General features: G+C 34.1%; 1 protein-coding gene across 4 annotated transcripts in view; it reads left to right on the forward strand.

The window, feature by feature from the left end:
- The window catches only part of Cdh18 (cadherin 18), a 756,186-nt gene that overhangs the window by 728,634 nt on the left and 11,482 nt on the right, over positions 1 to 16,070 (forward strand). For all 4 annotated transcript variants that reach the window (XM_041632191.1, XM_041632192.1, XM_041632190.1 and 1 more), the window contains 2 exons: positions 2,684 to 2,805; positions 7,090 to 7,207. In XM_041632191.1, coding sequence (XP_041488125.1) covers positions 2,684 to 2,805; positions 7,090 to 7,207 — 240 coding nt within the window. The remainder of the gene's footprint in view (positions 1 to 2,683; positions 2,806 to 7,089; positions 7,208 to 16,070) is intronic.

Raw genomic sequence — 16,070 nt, forward strand, 5'->3', positions numbered from 1 at the left:
CCTTTGATATAGGACTGTGATGCAGAAGTCTAAGCCAATTAAATCCCTCTTCCACAAGGTGTTTCTGATCATGTGGTTATAGAACAGCAATAAAAACCTACTAAGGCACGCTCCCTTCCTTCTCTACTTCTTCCTCTCCCTTCTCTCCCTATGTAGTTCTCTACACAGGTCTCATTTATGTATGTGTGTGTATGTAAGTATGTATATATGTAGGCATGTGTGTATGTATGTAGTATGTGTGTATGTATGTATGCATGGGTATATATTTATATTCACCACAGCAGATTTCATTTCAGTAAAGTAGGGGAGTGGTTCACTATTATTATATTTATTCTATTTGATGTTTAATATCTGTAGGAAGAGTATGTTGTATTAGTTCAGAGTTTTTTTTAAATGATAAAAAATAATTTGGGACACATTTTATTTTGTTTTGTTTTCATTTTTTTGGTTTATTGAGGTAGGATTTTACTGTGTAGCCCTGGCTGCTCTAGAATTCACACTGTAGACCAGGCTGGCCTCAAACATACAGAGATCTACCTGCCTCTATTTTCCAAGTTCTAGAATTAAAGCTGTGCATCAACACACCTGGGGCACATTTTTCATGGACAAATTTTTTAGAGTAAATTACACATGTGTGAATTTACTTGTTTTATTAAATATCAATAATAATATGCCAAATATATTCTTTCTGAAATTTTTCCAAAAATATACTTAGTTTATAATATGGTTTTATACAGATTGTCCATTTCCTTGTTGATGTTTCGCCTCCTTATCTTGTGAGTTGCATGTGGCCATATATACCTATAATTACAACCCAAAACAACACTGTAAATTGACTGAGTGCTTAATATAAACTTTGGGTGATTATTTTATAGAATAACATTGCTTTTCTTATTGATTTTATTGAGCTCTACATTATTCTCAGCTCTCTTCCCTACCTCTTCCCTCCCCCTGTCAATCCCCTCCCAAGGTCCCCACACTCCCAATTTACTCAGGAGATCTTGTCTTTTTCTACTTCCGATGTAGAGTGGATCTATGTATGTCTCTCTTAGTGTCTGCATTGTTGTCTAAGTTCTCTGAGTTTGTGGTTTGTAGGCTGGTTTCCTTAGCTTTATATTTAAAAAACACTTATGAGTGAATACATGTGATAATTTTCTTTCTGGGTCTGGGTTACCACACTCAAAATGATGTTTTCTAGCTCCATCCATTTTCCTGCAAATGTTGTTATTTTTTTCTGCTGTGTAGTACTCCATTTTGTAACTGTACCACATTTTCCTTATCCATTATTTGGTCGAGGGGCATTTAGGTTGCTTACAGTTTCTGGCTATGACAAACAATGATTCTATGAATATAGCCGAGCACATATCCTTGTGCCACGATTGACCATTCTTTGAATATATAGCAAAAAGTGGTATTACTGGTTCTTGAGGAAGGTTGTTTCCTAATTTTCTGAGAAATTGCCACTCTGACATCCAAAGCGGCTATACCAGCTTGCATTCTTACCAGCAATACAGAAGTGTTCCATTTACCCCACAACCTCTCCAGCATAAGTTGTCATCAGTGTTTTTGATCTTGGTCATTCTTACAGGTGTAAGATTGAATCATAGAGATATTTTGATTTGCATTTCTTTGATGAATAAGGATGTTGAACATTTCCTTTACTATCTTTCAGCCATTTTAGATTCCTCTGTTGAGAGTTCTCTGGTTAGGTCTGTATTCTATTTTTCTTTATTGGATTTTGTGTTCTTTTGATGACCAATTTCTTACGTTCTTTGTATAATTTGAAGATCAGAGACCTCTTGTTGTGAATCTTATAAGGACAAGGCATCAATAACAAAGAAAATGACAAATAAAGATAGATCAAAACCAAGGCAGCTAGAAAGAGGTGAAAATTTAGTTTTCCTGCAATGATTTTTAAGTTTTATGCTTTGAAACAAAAGAGGAAAAAAAAACAAGTATTTTTTTTTTTAATCCTGAATCTTAGAGTTAATAAACTTTCTGGAAATGTAGAGACCATGTTTAATATTATATGTTATATAATGCTATTTAATTTTATATTATAATATAAACTAATTTTATATATAACAACATTATATTTTATAATATTGAATATAACATTTTCAAATAAATTTGGTATATGTAAATTCCTTGCTAAATTTTTATTGAAATCAAACATTATTATTATAAACTGCACACAGTCTCACATAAGATGATAGTAAACATATATGTTATAAAAACCTCACCTACTATTTTCTCCAAGTTTATTTACAAACCTTGAATGTTACAGATTGTATGTTTTTGGTTTTGTTTTGTTTTGCTTTTTAGCAGCTTCTGTGCTCTTCTTGGGGTTTTCCACATTCAATTGTTCATCATTTAGGTTCTGACAGCTTACCATGAATTCTGATAGCTTTCTTTCACTCAGGTTTTTTAATAATATGCAATTCCTTGATGTGAAGAGAGCCGTGGTTTTGGTATTCATGTCAAGACATGGCTTGCATTTTTCTTTCTTCTCTGTGAGCTAATGTGTGCTAGCAGAGAGAGACTTCACACAGTTGTCTTTTGGCAAAAGTCACACTACAGCATTCTGAGCTAGAGGCAAGCCACAGCGTTAAGGAGATTTGCTGTAAGCCAAGCCTTTAAAGTGTGTGTTGAAATACTAAATACATCCCTCTGTGTTTTGCAGACAATCCTGATTTGCTGAGCCATGTCTCTGTGGGCATTAGAGTTCTCGATGTCAATGACAACCCACCGGAACTTGCCAGGGAATATGATATTGTTGTCTGTGAGAATTCTAAGCCTGGTCAGGTAAGCTAATTCTTTTCTTCCTACCCTCTGAATGGAAGAAAAATAAGCAGCTTTATATCTATTATTCTTAGGTTTCATCCCCCAAATCCCTCTGTGTCATTTTTATGCTCAGTGATGATAATTTTTTAAGGTGTTAAGTACCAATAGACTTTTGAACGTCACAGAAAATGAATTTTCCATGCATCTCAATGCAATTCAGAACAATGAGCTCATTTAGGTATGATCTATTCATCATGACAATTAAAGTGTATTGAATAGTCTAGATCCAGCTTTGTATTCCGTGAGTAGCTGACTCCTCTCATGGCCTGATGAAGCCTAGATGTTGTATCTGTGAGAAGAGTCTGGATCATACACGTTTTGGGACTAAACACGTAATGGTGAAATATTGATTATGAAATGGGTGTGGGCATACACACATTTGAGTTTGCATACACTGTTAAGAGAACCTATGCATTATGAGATGGGGAAAGTAAAGAAAACATAGACAGGAAAGGAGGTTGGATCCACTGTGCCACCCATTAGAATTAACACCCGTGAAGGAAAGCTGGAGTGGTTGACGCCAAAAAAAAAGTAAGTGGGAAATATAAATTAATCTATGTGCTGCCTGACAAAATATATGAAAACCACAGCCAAAATAAAAGTGCACATATTGTCTCACTTCCTGTAACTCACCCTCACTAATGTATGGCTAGAAGTCCAGTAGTCCAGTATAGCCTAGACTATATAAGAACATATAACAAAATAAAAATATCATGTTATAATTTAATGTAGCCTCTGTTATATCACATACATTTTATCGATTACATAACTTCATATGAAAATATAGCAAGTTTTATACAGAATTATAGTTTATTATACTTCAATCCATTTACCCTACAATAGTTCATATATTTATAAAATAAGTTTATGTGATCTCATATAGTATTTGGCATTGAACAAAATCATGGGTTAACTTAAACAACATGTTAAGCATTTCCTAGGACTTCATATCTAATGTGAGGGCTGGGGATTTTACATTTAGAAAATGCTACGCCATCAAGCAATGCAGCTCCGTGGTGGATGGCTTTCTTATCAAACCAAGGGCCAGATTCAAAGTTCTGTTCCCAGTGCTGCTTAAATAGAACAATAAACTGAAGTAACTAAAGGAAATATAAAAGTGTCTTTCTAAGTAGAAAATTAGTAATAACTTGAACATGTTAGATTTAGTTTTTACCCATAATGTATCCTCATATCAATACATTACAGTCAATAATATTTTTAAAGCAGTTACATTTATTTTCAGATATTGTCAAAATTTTCTCAGTGTTTATTTATTTGTAGTTGGTGAATAGCAAGTTGATTCCTCCTTTACTTTTAAAAGGTGAAGCATATTCGTGGTTTTCTGTCTGTCAGGTCTGACAAAATAACCAAATATATTAGGCATTAATCATAACGTGGTTTCTTGACTGAACACTTCTGTGAAACCAAGAAACATCAGAATTCTTGTTGGATATTACATATTACCCAACAATTACAAAAATAGAGATTGTTTATAACTGTAAATTAAGTGCAAATTCTGAAAATATTTATTAGAGAGAACTGTCAGTTGTATAAACATGTGCTAGTCTTTTAAATCGTCTTTTAAATGAATAACATGGATTATTCATATAGTTTTAATAAAGGCATAATGAATAACACACAGAAGAGTGAATGAAAAGAAGCAATACATACAAAGGAGAAGAATGATGGCTATGAAATTAAGTAAATACAAGTGGAAATGAAATTGTCCTTGAGAACCAAAATTGCAAGAGTATCAGGAACACAGGATACTTTGCATCAAAATGCAATATTCAGTTTGTCCTGTAGATAAGACTGGAGGTTGTTTTAAGCAAACAGATGCCATCAATGAACACTTTGTTAATTCAAATCTGAAACTATTTGTGCAAAAATAGAAAGGATGCTTTAGAAATATTAAAAAAACAAAAAATAACAAAATATAAGACTAGATACCTCAGAATTACTGCATATAAGCTCATGATTCTATGACTTAGAAAGTATTATATATATTTAAAAGTTCACAATGAAATAAGAAACAAAGAAAATGATACTGAAAACTTAAGATAAAATCTCAGTGTGTCCAGCTAAATTATTCTTTTCGAATCCTAATTCTACACTGTATTAATAATTGAATTTTAAATACATCATAATGTTATAAAATATTTCAGGGAAAGTAGTATTAAAACTAATGAATTCATAATGAATGAACATTATGGATTCATTATTAGTTTTAAACCATTTTAAAAGAAATATATTTTTTGTGTAATGTCCATGTGTGGACAATAAATGTGTTGTTGTGTGAGAGACTGCATGAGTGTGTCTGTGTGTGTGTGTGTGTGTGTGTGTGTATGTCAGTGAGTGTGTGAGTGTATGTGTGCCTGTCGTTGCCTGTGTGTACATTGGGCACTGATACATGAGGTGTGATATCTGAGTGTATTTAACCTTGAAAACAAATTTGAAAATAAAACATGATTTTCACTTGGATTATACTAAGAACTGGCGCATAGAAAATGCAAATGTATTGCTCAGTTGACACAACATTTTGAACTCTATTTGCAGCTTTCTGTGAAGTTGAGAAAAACACTTAGATTGCTTTTTATTCCTTGTCAGTGCCTTCATCTGTTTGGAATCAAAAGTCAAATGAGAAAAACATGGATGTGGAGATGTAGGGTACTTAAAATAGAAGAGGAATACTTCAGGGAGAACTTTCATCTCTAAAGTAAATACTCTTGAGAGCAAGAAATTAAAAAATCACAACAGAGACATCTTTCTCTACAAATCAAGATGGGGGCTAAGGAATACTTTACCAGAGAGACCTCAAATGTTAAAGACAGATGGCAGGGGTGTGCAGTGATACCTGCAAATGCATGGAAAACAACTACCACTTCAATTCCATAAACTTTGCCTATGTGTCATGACACAAGGGCATGCTGTTCCTATTGTTTGAGTTCTATATTATTTTTCTGGCTTCTCTTAGTTATCTCATTTACCAACCAATACTCTCAGTACAAAGTGAGAGATTTAGAGTTTTCACTGTACTATTCTTTCTTTTTTCCTTTTTATTAAATCCCTGCTTGGCCATTTTTTCTAGCTTCTTATTGGCTAACTCATATATTAATTTAACCCATTGACGTGAATCTGTGCATCACCACGTGGCAGTGGCTTATTGAGTAAAATTTTCAGTGTCTATCTCCAGCAGCTCCATGGCTTCTCCCTAACTCTGTCTTCCTCGTCCTGTGCTATAAGCCAAGCCAGTTTCCTTTATTCATTAAACAATAAGATCAACTGTGCTATTCTTTATATGTGTTATTTCCCTTGTAAACATTAACATCGGATATTCCTAGAAACTATTACTTTTGCACTTTGCAAAACATATCATCAGATTAAAGCCACATTAGTGTTTCCTTTTCCTTGTTTAAAAAGTAAAAGGAGATAATCAGCATATTTAGAACAACAATTTTAAAAATAGGATACACCCTATATTGCCAATTGTTTGTTTGGGGACCAATTTTAAAGGCAGTTTTGAGCAAGGTAATTAGAATTTGCATTCTCTCTTTTGCCACCAGAATTCTTTTTTCCTATATTTTACCTCTTTCTGCTCCTGAATCATTAATATGAATTGAAAATCTGTGTCTAAGCCACCAGAAAGATCAAAATTAATCAGAAAGACCCTAAGAGTTCTGTGGTTGCTTGCACCACTGTTTAGAGAATGAACATATTGCAGTTCACGGAACCCAATCTCTCCTATGAAATTTAGGGCCCGCAATGCCATTTCTTGCTTCTTTTGAATCTTTAAGAAGGGGACTCTAATGTCCTTACATTAAATGGACAGAGATGAGTCTAGACAGCAACATTTTCTACCTGGACACAGGAATGTTATATTTATGCAAAAATGCTTCCTGATTAAAAAAAAATCGACCCTAATTTGATGACCACTTAGCCCCAGATATTTTAAGTCCCAAGAAAATAAGTGCCAAAGTATGATAGTTCACAAAGAAAATTAATTCAAAATGTTTTTATATCCTTACGTATAATACAGGGTGGGTATTTAAAATTAAACTAAAACTCTTTTCCTAAAATCTTGGATGGTAAGCAAGTTAATTGGTTCTTTGATGTGTTTAATTTTAAACACTTGAGTAGAAAAATAGATCTTTAAAATTCATTAATTACAACAGCTAAAATGACAGTATAATTAATGTCAAAGGGATAAACAAATTAACTTACTGTTAGTGTCTGTCTTTTCTTTAGGTTATTCACACCATCGCTGCCACTGATAAAGATGACATTGCCAATGGACCAAGGTTTAGTTTTTTCCTCGATGAGCGCCTGCCCATGAACCCAAACTTCACACTCAAGGATAATGAAGGTGAACATAAATAAGATTTGTTAACCTGTGTGTTTTCTATTTTGATCGGCAAGGTACAGGCATTACTAGTTTTGCCTCATTCTTCTGTACCCAGGAACAGCTGGCAAATTGACATTCAAACTCAATCTGATGTTAGTGTGTTATGATCTGAGACTAGCTTGTATTTAAAATTGAGCCATATGTACAAATACCATTCATTGATTTTGCTCAGAAGTATTTCTTTGAAGAAGAAATGTACATAGAGCTTGCTCTTGGGCAAATTTTAAGAGAAATCTTTGCTGATAAATGTGTTTATGTGCACGGCTGCAACTGCTAGAAGGCAATATATATTAAATTAGGAAAAGTAAAAAATATGTCCCTAAGAGAGTCCCGAGATCAGATGCAATATTTGAAATCATCCTGCATTAGGAAAGCTATCATGAAGTGCTGCACAAATTTTAATTTCTCTTGTTATTGTAAATGTATTCTAAAAAAAGAAAAGTGTGTGTAAATATAGGATACTATTACCTTTCTTTAATCTTCTGTCTTGTATGGAGAAAAGGAACCCACCCTAAATAGTAATTATGGGAAATGTAGTGCTATTTAGATGCTCTGTCTATCTTATAGTTGTTTATAAGGTCCTTTTTGATTGGTGGGACAGAACTATTAAGATAACTAGTATATGTAATTTTCTAATTAGCACCAACATCCCCTCCAAAAGTTTATGTTGTTTATTTGAATATGCTGTGGTCTAAGATTTACCACTTGACAAAGAATACTAATGGTAGAGAATAGTATATCAGTCTTATAAGGAGCATGTATTCTTCTCTGCATACTTGTAGTACAGAAAAAACACATAGTTAGCTCTGGGAAGAATTAAGATGTAGAATCATTATCATAGTAAAATGTGTACATATTCTGTTTACTTAAAGCAAAACATATATTTATACAAAATGGCATAGCAATATTATAAAAGTTCAGCAGTGACATTTTCTTTTAACTCCCACGTAAATGAAATAGTTCACCAAAATAAGTCTGATAAGTTTTACAGTGTAGATAAAAAATTATCTAATGTATTCAGTGATAACAGGTTGGAGACTCTTCATATCAGTTTATATAATAGGTATTTTTTTCAGATTAAAATCTAGAATTCATTTGCTGCTCTTTTCAATACCCCTACTAATCACCACTAATTGAATGGCAGCAATAATAAACACAGTGAGTGTTTGGCGTATGACGCTTCTTGTCCAGTAGTAAAGAGTTAGAATCAAGCCAGGTGGCAGTGGCACTTGACTTTAATCCCAGCACTCAGGAGGCAGAGCAGGGGTATCTCTGTGAGTTCTAGGTCAAGCAGGTATACAGAGCTAGCTCCAGGAAACATAGTGCTGTTCACGGAAAAGAAAAAGATTTAGAATCAACTCTTCATTAGATTTAAATCAACTTAAAGATGATGAAAATTTAGCATCAGACAAGGAGATTCGTTCAAAGATTTAGACAGGAAGTTAAATGTGTCTTAAATGCCTTAGGGTGTTAATGCACCAGAATGAGAACAACAAAGCAGATAATATCCTTCTGATGTCAGCACCTATGGAAGGTGGAAGTCATTAAGAATAGGCAGTAAAGCTATATTGTAGTAATCCGGATTTCATAGCTTATGGTAAATAGACTGCCATTTCTTGTCTTGAAAGGAAGATATAGAAACTAACAATAAGACAATTTGTGTATCAAGATTTATGAATAATTGCTTTCATTTTTTCATAGAAAATGTTTTTGTGGGAAGGAAAAGTTCATTTTGATTTATAATAATTATGTAATAACCTTAAGATTCCAGAATAGTATATCTTCTTTTAATCATTGATACCAGGGCTTTCCTTTTAAAATTCTACCTCCTGGGGTTGGAGAGATGGCTCAGCTGTTAAGAGCACTGACTGCTCTTCCAGAGATCTTGAGTTCAATTCCCAGCCACCACATGGTGACTCACAACCACCTGTAATGAGATCTGGCGCCCTCTTTTGGCCTGCAGGCAGGATAATATATAAACAAAACAAACAAATAAACAAGCAAATGTTACCTCCTGCCCAAGAAGTTTGCCTGAGAAGGCCATCTTCCAAGGATGCTACGCACTGCATTTTCTTCACACACCTAGTCTGTTCCACAACATCCCTCGTCACACCTTAATAACAGGAAAAGCTGTCAGAATGTGCGCTACTCAGTGGAACATCTTTGTTCAGGAACGCTGTGGTATCTTTGAGTATTTATACAAGATGGCATGTTAACAGGTTAAAAGATTATGAAGACAAAATCCCCAGCAATAATGAATTCATCATTGAACTAAATCCTGTAAGAACCTATATGGCACTTGTATTAATCCTGTAAGAATTCCATAATGCACTTGTAAAGTACCTCTTTATTAAGAAGAATTAATGTGTATACATGAAATTCATCTTAGACGGACACTACAGTAGTGCCTTGGGTTAGATTAGTTAATAAGAGGTAACTAGGTTCCTTGTATCAGTTAAAAGTATGTTCCTTCATCTGCAATGTAGTAACTCCATTCTGTTATCAACTCCATTCTGAATAACATGATTTAATGCAATACTCATGTTTTTTTCTTCTCTGTGTGTTTTCTTACTCATTGTATTTCCTCATTAATTAAGAATCTACTATCTGTATCATCAAGAATGTTTCATTTAATTCCTAAGGGTTATTTGGGTTTACTTGGTTTTCACTAACTTTGTGACATATGTTGGGAATGCTGGGAATATGCTGAAAGTAAACACCAGCATTGGACACATGACCTGCTGGGGAGGCAGGAGGTTGGTCAGAGAAGATATGTGCCAAGCACTCACTGCTTTGGTTTGTGGCCATGTAATTTTATGATAGACATGAAAGATACTGGTGTATCTGTTAATTTTTCATGTGTTTTCATGAGCATGTCTGTTTTAAGAGCTATATTAGATATCAACCTAATCTACTTACACAAGCAGACTCCGGTTGTGTTCTTTGTTAACATGCTTTTGATTGGTTTTCTTAATGAGAATTGAACATAATTCCTCATGTGTCTAGTGACATATTTATGAGCACTTACTCTGGAAAATACACAGCTTTTTTTCTTGCAAGTTTCTTTAATAACACACTCAAGGATGTAAACTTAGAAAACAGTAATTTTTTTCTCACAATTCAAAATGTCACAAACCCAAAGATCCTTTGAAAGGTTGAGAGAATGTTTTCTAGATGAAGTGTTGTTATTGTATAGAATAGAAGGACACTGTGTTTCAAATGATAGAGGAACAGAGGAAAGAACTCACAAAAAAAAGCTTTTTGCAGTGTGCCATAAATCCACGCAAGACAAAAATATCTATAAACTACTGAGTAGTACCAAACTCTCAACAATAATGTAGTTTTGATTAAATTACCAACCCACACTGCGGAAGGGATTGAAAATTTCAAACTGCAATAACAGAAGACACTTCTGTGTTAACGCACTCAAATAGACAATATTTCCTCCAAAAGTCATCGAAACTGCTTCATGAATCCAATGAGAAGGTGAATGGAGTAGATCTGGTATATCTGGGGCATCTTGGAGAGAATTTGCGTGTGCTTGACTGTTCCAGAATCATGGCATGCTCAACACAAAGATAGGCCTACTGAGCTCTTTTTGGTCTTTCTTTGACTTTCAGGGCTACAGTGTAGGGCTTCAGATCTCTGCTAGATTTCTAAAAGTAATTTCCAACTGGACCTTTCATGTTCGTGAAATTCTTTAGGGGAAAACAGTCCACCCATTTGAGGTCTTTCCATTTTCAGGTTGAATACGAACCCTGACAACTTCCAAGAGTTCTTAGAGTTGCTCTGTCTACAATGTGTAATCAGGAATGCTTAGAGGCTCCTACAAGAAGCAAGTAGAGGTAGAACAAATTGGTCCTTGCTGTTTGTCAGCTGTCGTCCCACATTCATCCTTCCTCTGTTTCTATGGCTCCTGTTACTATTGTCACCTTTATAAACCTGCCATAATTTCCCCCTCATCAGATTACAGTGTACTCAATTGGTTTACTGTAACTTAAAGTACCCATAGGCAGACTAAGCTAGAAGACTAGTTTCCAGGAGCTAAGTAGACACCTAAAAATGCTGAGAGATGACTGCAATAATAGTGCTGTCTCAGTTCATCCCTCATAAGTTTACTTGAAAATATGGATGACTACATAAAAATGTCATGTGGATATATCCAAACAGCAACATTGAAGTTCGCAGGAAGATATTTAGGTGTTGGTTCAAGTCGAGGATCTCTGGGAATCTATTCTCTGTTTAAGCAGGAAGTAACAGAACATAACAGGTGTGCAGTTCGAGTGAGACATGATCCTCCCTAGTATTCGAACACATGGTGCTCAGCTAGTGATGCCCTTTAGCATGTTATAGAACCTTTAAGAAGCAGTATCTCATTAGAGTTGGATCTGGGAGTTTAAAGACTTGCCCACCTTCAAGTTCTCTCAATCTGCTCTTGTGTGGGTAAAATGAGATCAGCCAGCTTCTAGCTACTGCTTCCATTGCTTCCTTGTCTTTCCTCTGTACCCATGATGAGCTCTATCCCTCTAGATATGCAATCTAAAATAAACTATCTCTTCTTTATACTTCTGTCGATATTTTGTCACAGGAACAGAAAAGTAACCAAAGCAGTAGGGGTTAAATAAATTGAAACCCTGAAGTTCATTGCATATACCAGAGAACATTTTCTATTAAAATACTCAGAAAAAAAAATCTATCAATATTTTTAAAAAGAAAAAAAATCTTAAACAAGGAAAACAAAAAAAGACATGGAAATGCAGCAGGAGTCCTCAATGCTCCATAAAGAAGCACAAGTACCCCCCCCCCAAAAAAAAAGTGCTTGAGAACAGAAAACTCATCTTCTTCAGGGGAAAACCACACTAATTGGTTTTCTCACACTAGATGGACAGCCCTAAAAACATACATACATGTAGCATTATACACATTGAGCAAGTTGTACTTTATATATTTAGAAATAAATAAGAGGCCATGAATTTGAAAAAAAAAAGACTGAGGATGGAATAATGGAAAGGAAGGGTTTGGATGGAGAAAATGAAAGTAGGAAATGTTGTAATCACATTATAAATCAAAAATATAAAAGAGACTTTTCAAAAAGATATGAATATATACTTTAAAGATAAGAAACTTATCTGTAAATTACAGATAAGAAAATAATTTATAATTTACAGATAATGAAATCAAATTAACAATTTAATGGAGTTAAAATAGTCTTTTGAAAATTAGAAGCAAATATTTACTAGTAGTCTTAGAGGTAGGACTTTAATAAAAACAAATCCCTTTGCTACCTAAATTATCAGTTTCTTACCACTGGGAAGAGGCTACAATTTCCCAAGTGGATCTTCAGAGAATCTAAAAACTATGTATGATCTCTCATAAAATTCCACTATGAAGATATATGGAGACCTCAAGGCCAACTTAAAATACGATAAAGATCTCACATGTTAAAAGACAAACTAAGAAATACCCAATTTGTAATGATCCTGCTCCCAGAAACAGCGGATTGGGTATGGAAGATACCTATCAATCAAGAATAGCAGAGATGAAAATAGAAGACTTGTTAAATACTGAATATGCTTTAGAAATTTTCAGTAGGTTTATTTATGACAAAAAGAAAAAAAAATACTCTTCTCTAAAAATAATGCAGTGTGCACACTCCTGCCCTCCTCCGTCCAACTGACAGTTCAGATGCTTCTTCAGCAAGCACCACTAAAGTTCACACTGTGCCGCTGTGCAGTACCTCTCTTTCCTTTCCTTCTTGGAACACTTTCTTTCCTCTCTGAAAAATTCTGTTGTCAGTTCTTAGACCAACCCTGTTTCACTCCTGCTCCTTAGTCTTTAAAGTGGTATGTAGTCTGCAGAGTGTCTGACAGTGGTGTAAGCTGTCTGGAATCCAAAGGACTAAATCACCTGCCAGTCCTGCTCCCAAAGTTCTTGTTGTGTGGTTCAAAAAGCAAGAACTGCATGAGATGTGATTTACAATGCAAGGCAGTAAGGTGAATGTAGAGAGAGCATTCATGTTGCAATTATAAAGTATTAGGAATATGACTTGACCAGAAAGAATGACACAGAATCTTTTGAACAAGATTTATACAGGTGACAGATAAACTAGATTATGCTTTGTTTAGATTCATCTAGCAAGCAGAATATTACAAAGACTTGGTCTTGTTCTAGTTCTTGAAATACAATTCATAAATATGATAAAAGTTGTCTTTCCTCAAAAATAACTAAATGAATTTACCATCCACTTCCTGGACAGATAGTCAAATTTATTTTATTAGAAAACTTATGCTGTGCTAAACAAAAATTATCATAATTTATCAGAACAGTTGTTTCCCTAGATCATTAAATTAATATTAATCATATATATTAAAATAATAAAACCAGATAATTATTTTATAAGACATAGTATGGAGAAGAATAAGAGTGTTTAATTTGGTTTAATGAACTTTATTTGCTTTAAATAACATGTTCTTAGTATTGTAATGATATTGAAAACTTGGCTGGAGAAATATTTTAGGAATAAGAGCACTTAAAACATTTTCAGAGTCACTAGATATGGTCTTTGGCAAATCACATTTAGTTGGTTCATAATCATCTATAGCTTTAATGACATGAAATTTTATGCCCTTTTTGACATCTATGGATGTAGTTGTGGTACACACACACATACATATATATGCAACAATAACTCACATATAATGAAATAAATAAACCCAGTAAAAATTTAAACCATGGTAAATAAATTAATTGTAGAATTGTAACAAGAAATGTGTGAAACATTTGTTAATTGATATCTAGTTCTGTCTTTGGTGACTTCACTTGTAATTTGTAAAATTTTAAATTTAGCACCAAAATTCTCCATTAAATAAGTTTAGCTTCTTACTTTGCTAGCTATAGTAATTGAGCTGTAGTCATAATATCAGTCAAGAAATAAGTAATGGCCGGGCGGTGGTGGCGCACGCCTTTAATCCCAGCACTTGGGAGGCAGAGGCAGGCGGACCTCTGTGAGTTCGAGACCAGCCTGGTCTACAAGAGCTAGTTCCAGGACAGGCTCCAAAAAAAAAAAAAAAAAAAAGAAATAACGGAATTTGTAATTTGTCAGGGATCTGTTTTTGATTTTTTGTTTTTTTGTTTTTGCAGTTCTAACAATTATCTGTTTATTTTTAAATAGTGGTAGCCACTCTATTGTTTTGTTTTGTTTTTTAAATTTATTTATTTATTTATTAAGGCTTTCTGCCTCCTCCCCGCCCCCACCTGCCATTTCCCTCCCCCTCCCTCGATCAAGTCCCCTCCCTCATCAGCTCCAAGAGCAATCAGGGTTCCCTGACCTGTGGGAAGCCCATAGTGCACAATGAGGACTACTGAGAACACAAGAACAGTGGCAATGGGTTTTTGATCCTACTGCACATACTGGCTTTGGGGGAGCCTAGGAAGTTTGGATGCTCACCTAACTAGACCTGGATGGAGGTGGGCGGTCCTTGGGCTTCCCACAAGTCAGGGATCTGTTTTTAGTTCAGCTTTGTCCATGCCTTGACTAATGTGTAACAACAGCCTGCTACTCTAATGTGAAATCAACCTTAATGAGCTGGATGGAACTGACTTATTTCATAAACTTCCTATTGAGTCTTTAGGGACTAGACATTATTTAATGTAAAGGGATTTTCCAGACTAAGTTGTAGGCTTAATTCTAACTGTAAAGTTTATTCCTAAATCCTATAGATATTAGCAGTGAAAGAGATCTCTAGTACCTTTGTACAGTGATATCTAAGCTCTTTGCAGGGTGATAAAGCACAGTGTGTCTTTAAAATTTAAATAGTATTCTATTTTGTGGATATGTTTATGAATATATATTTTATATCACATTTACTACATTCCTATTGTATATTTTCTGTACTTTCGGTTTCATTGCTATAGGTCATGCTGCAGTGACAATGTTATAATTTAGAACTTGCAAGTTTCTCAGTCCATTTACCATTCCTGGCTGTAAATGCTGCACCAAATAAGATGTGCAATGGCATTATTCTTATGAGGAATGATAATAATTTGTTTACATAAATTCCTGATTCATAATTACTATGTTCCTTATTTAATATGAATTTTCCAGGTAAATATTTAATTTTATTTTTTTAAATATAAATGTCTTCCCCAAGAAAGCATATTCTGATTTGGGTTTCAATGCCAAATAGTGAGCTCTGAAAATATATCTAGACAAGTAGCATTTTCATAGATTAAATGTACTTAGGAAGATATGCAAATATAGGTATTTGTTAGTGATATAGATCACAAAATAAAAATATATATATACGATTTTCATTACACACACACACACACACACACACACACACACACAGCAAATGAAAGAAAAAGAAACCAAGCATTTAAAAGGAAACAAGAGCAAGGAAGCTGGTACATAGTACCTAAAAGGGTATGGATGGATGCATTGAAGAGAAAAATGATGTGATTATATTTTAATGTCAAAAAATTAAAAAGAATATAAAATATTCTATATTTATAAAATATGTATTAAATTTATTTTATATATTACTTATGTCTTCATATTTTATCTTTAATCGTTTCTTTACAATACTAATTTCCCTTCAGAAAATATACAATGAATTGCTTATGGTAAAAAATTTTTAATCATATAAGTGAAAAGGAGACTAATGTTTTTTGTGTACATATTAAAGTGTATTAAATCAAAACTCTAAGCAGACATTGCAGGTGGAACGATTTCTGTATGACTCTGATGCTCTGATGCTTCTGATGCTCTTTCTTTCAAATTTCAGAGCGCACTGGCATTGCAATAAAGTCACTTTGAGACACT

This window comes from Microtus oregoni, unplaced genomic scaffold, assembly GCF_018167655.1.
Source record: "Microtus oregoni isolate MIOR12 unplaced genomic scaffold, Mior012 000040F_ref0000088, whole genome shotgun sequence".
NCBI lineage: Eukaryota > Metazoa > Chordata > Mammalia > Rodentia > Cricetidae > Microtus > Microtus oregoni.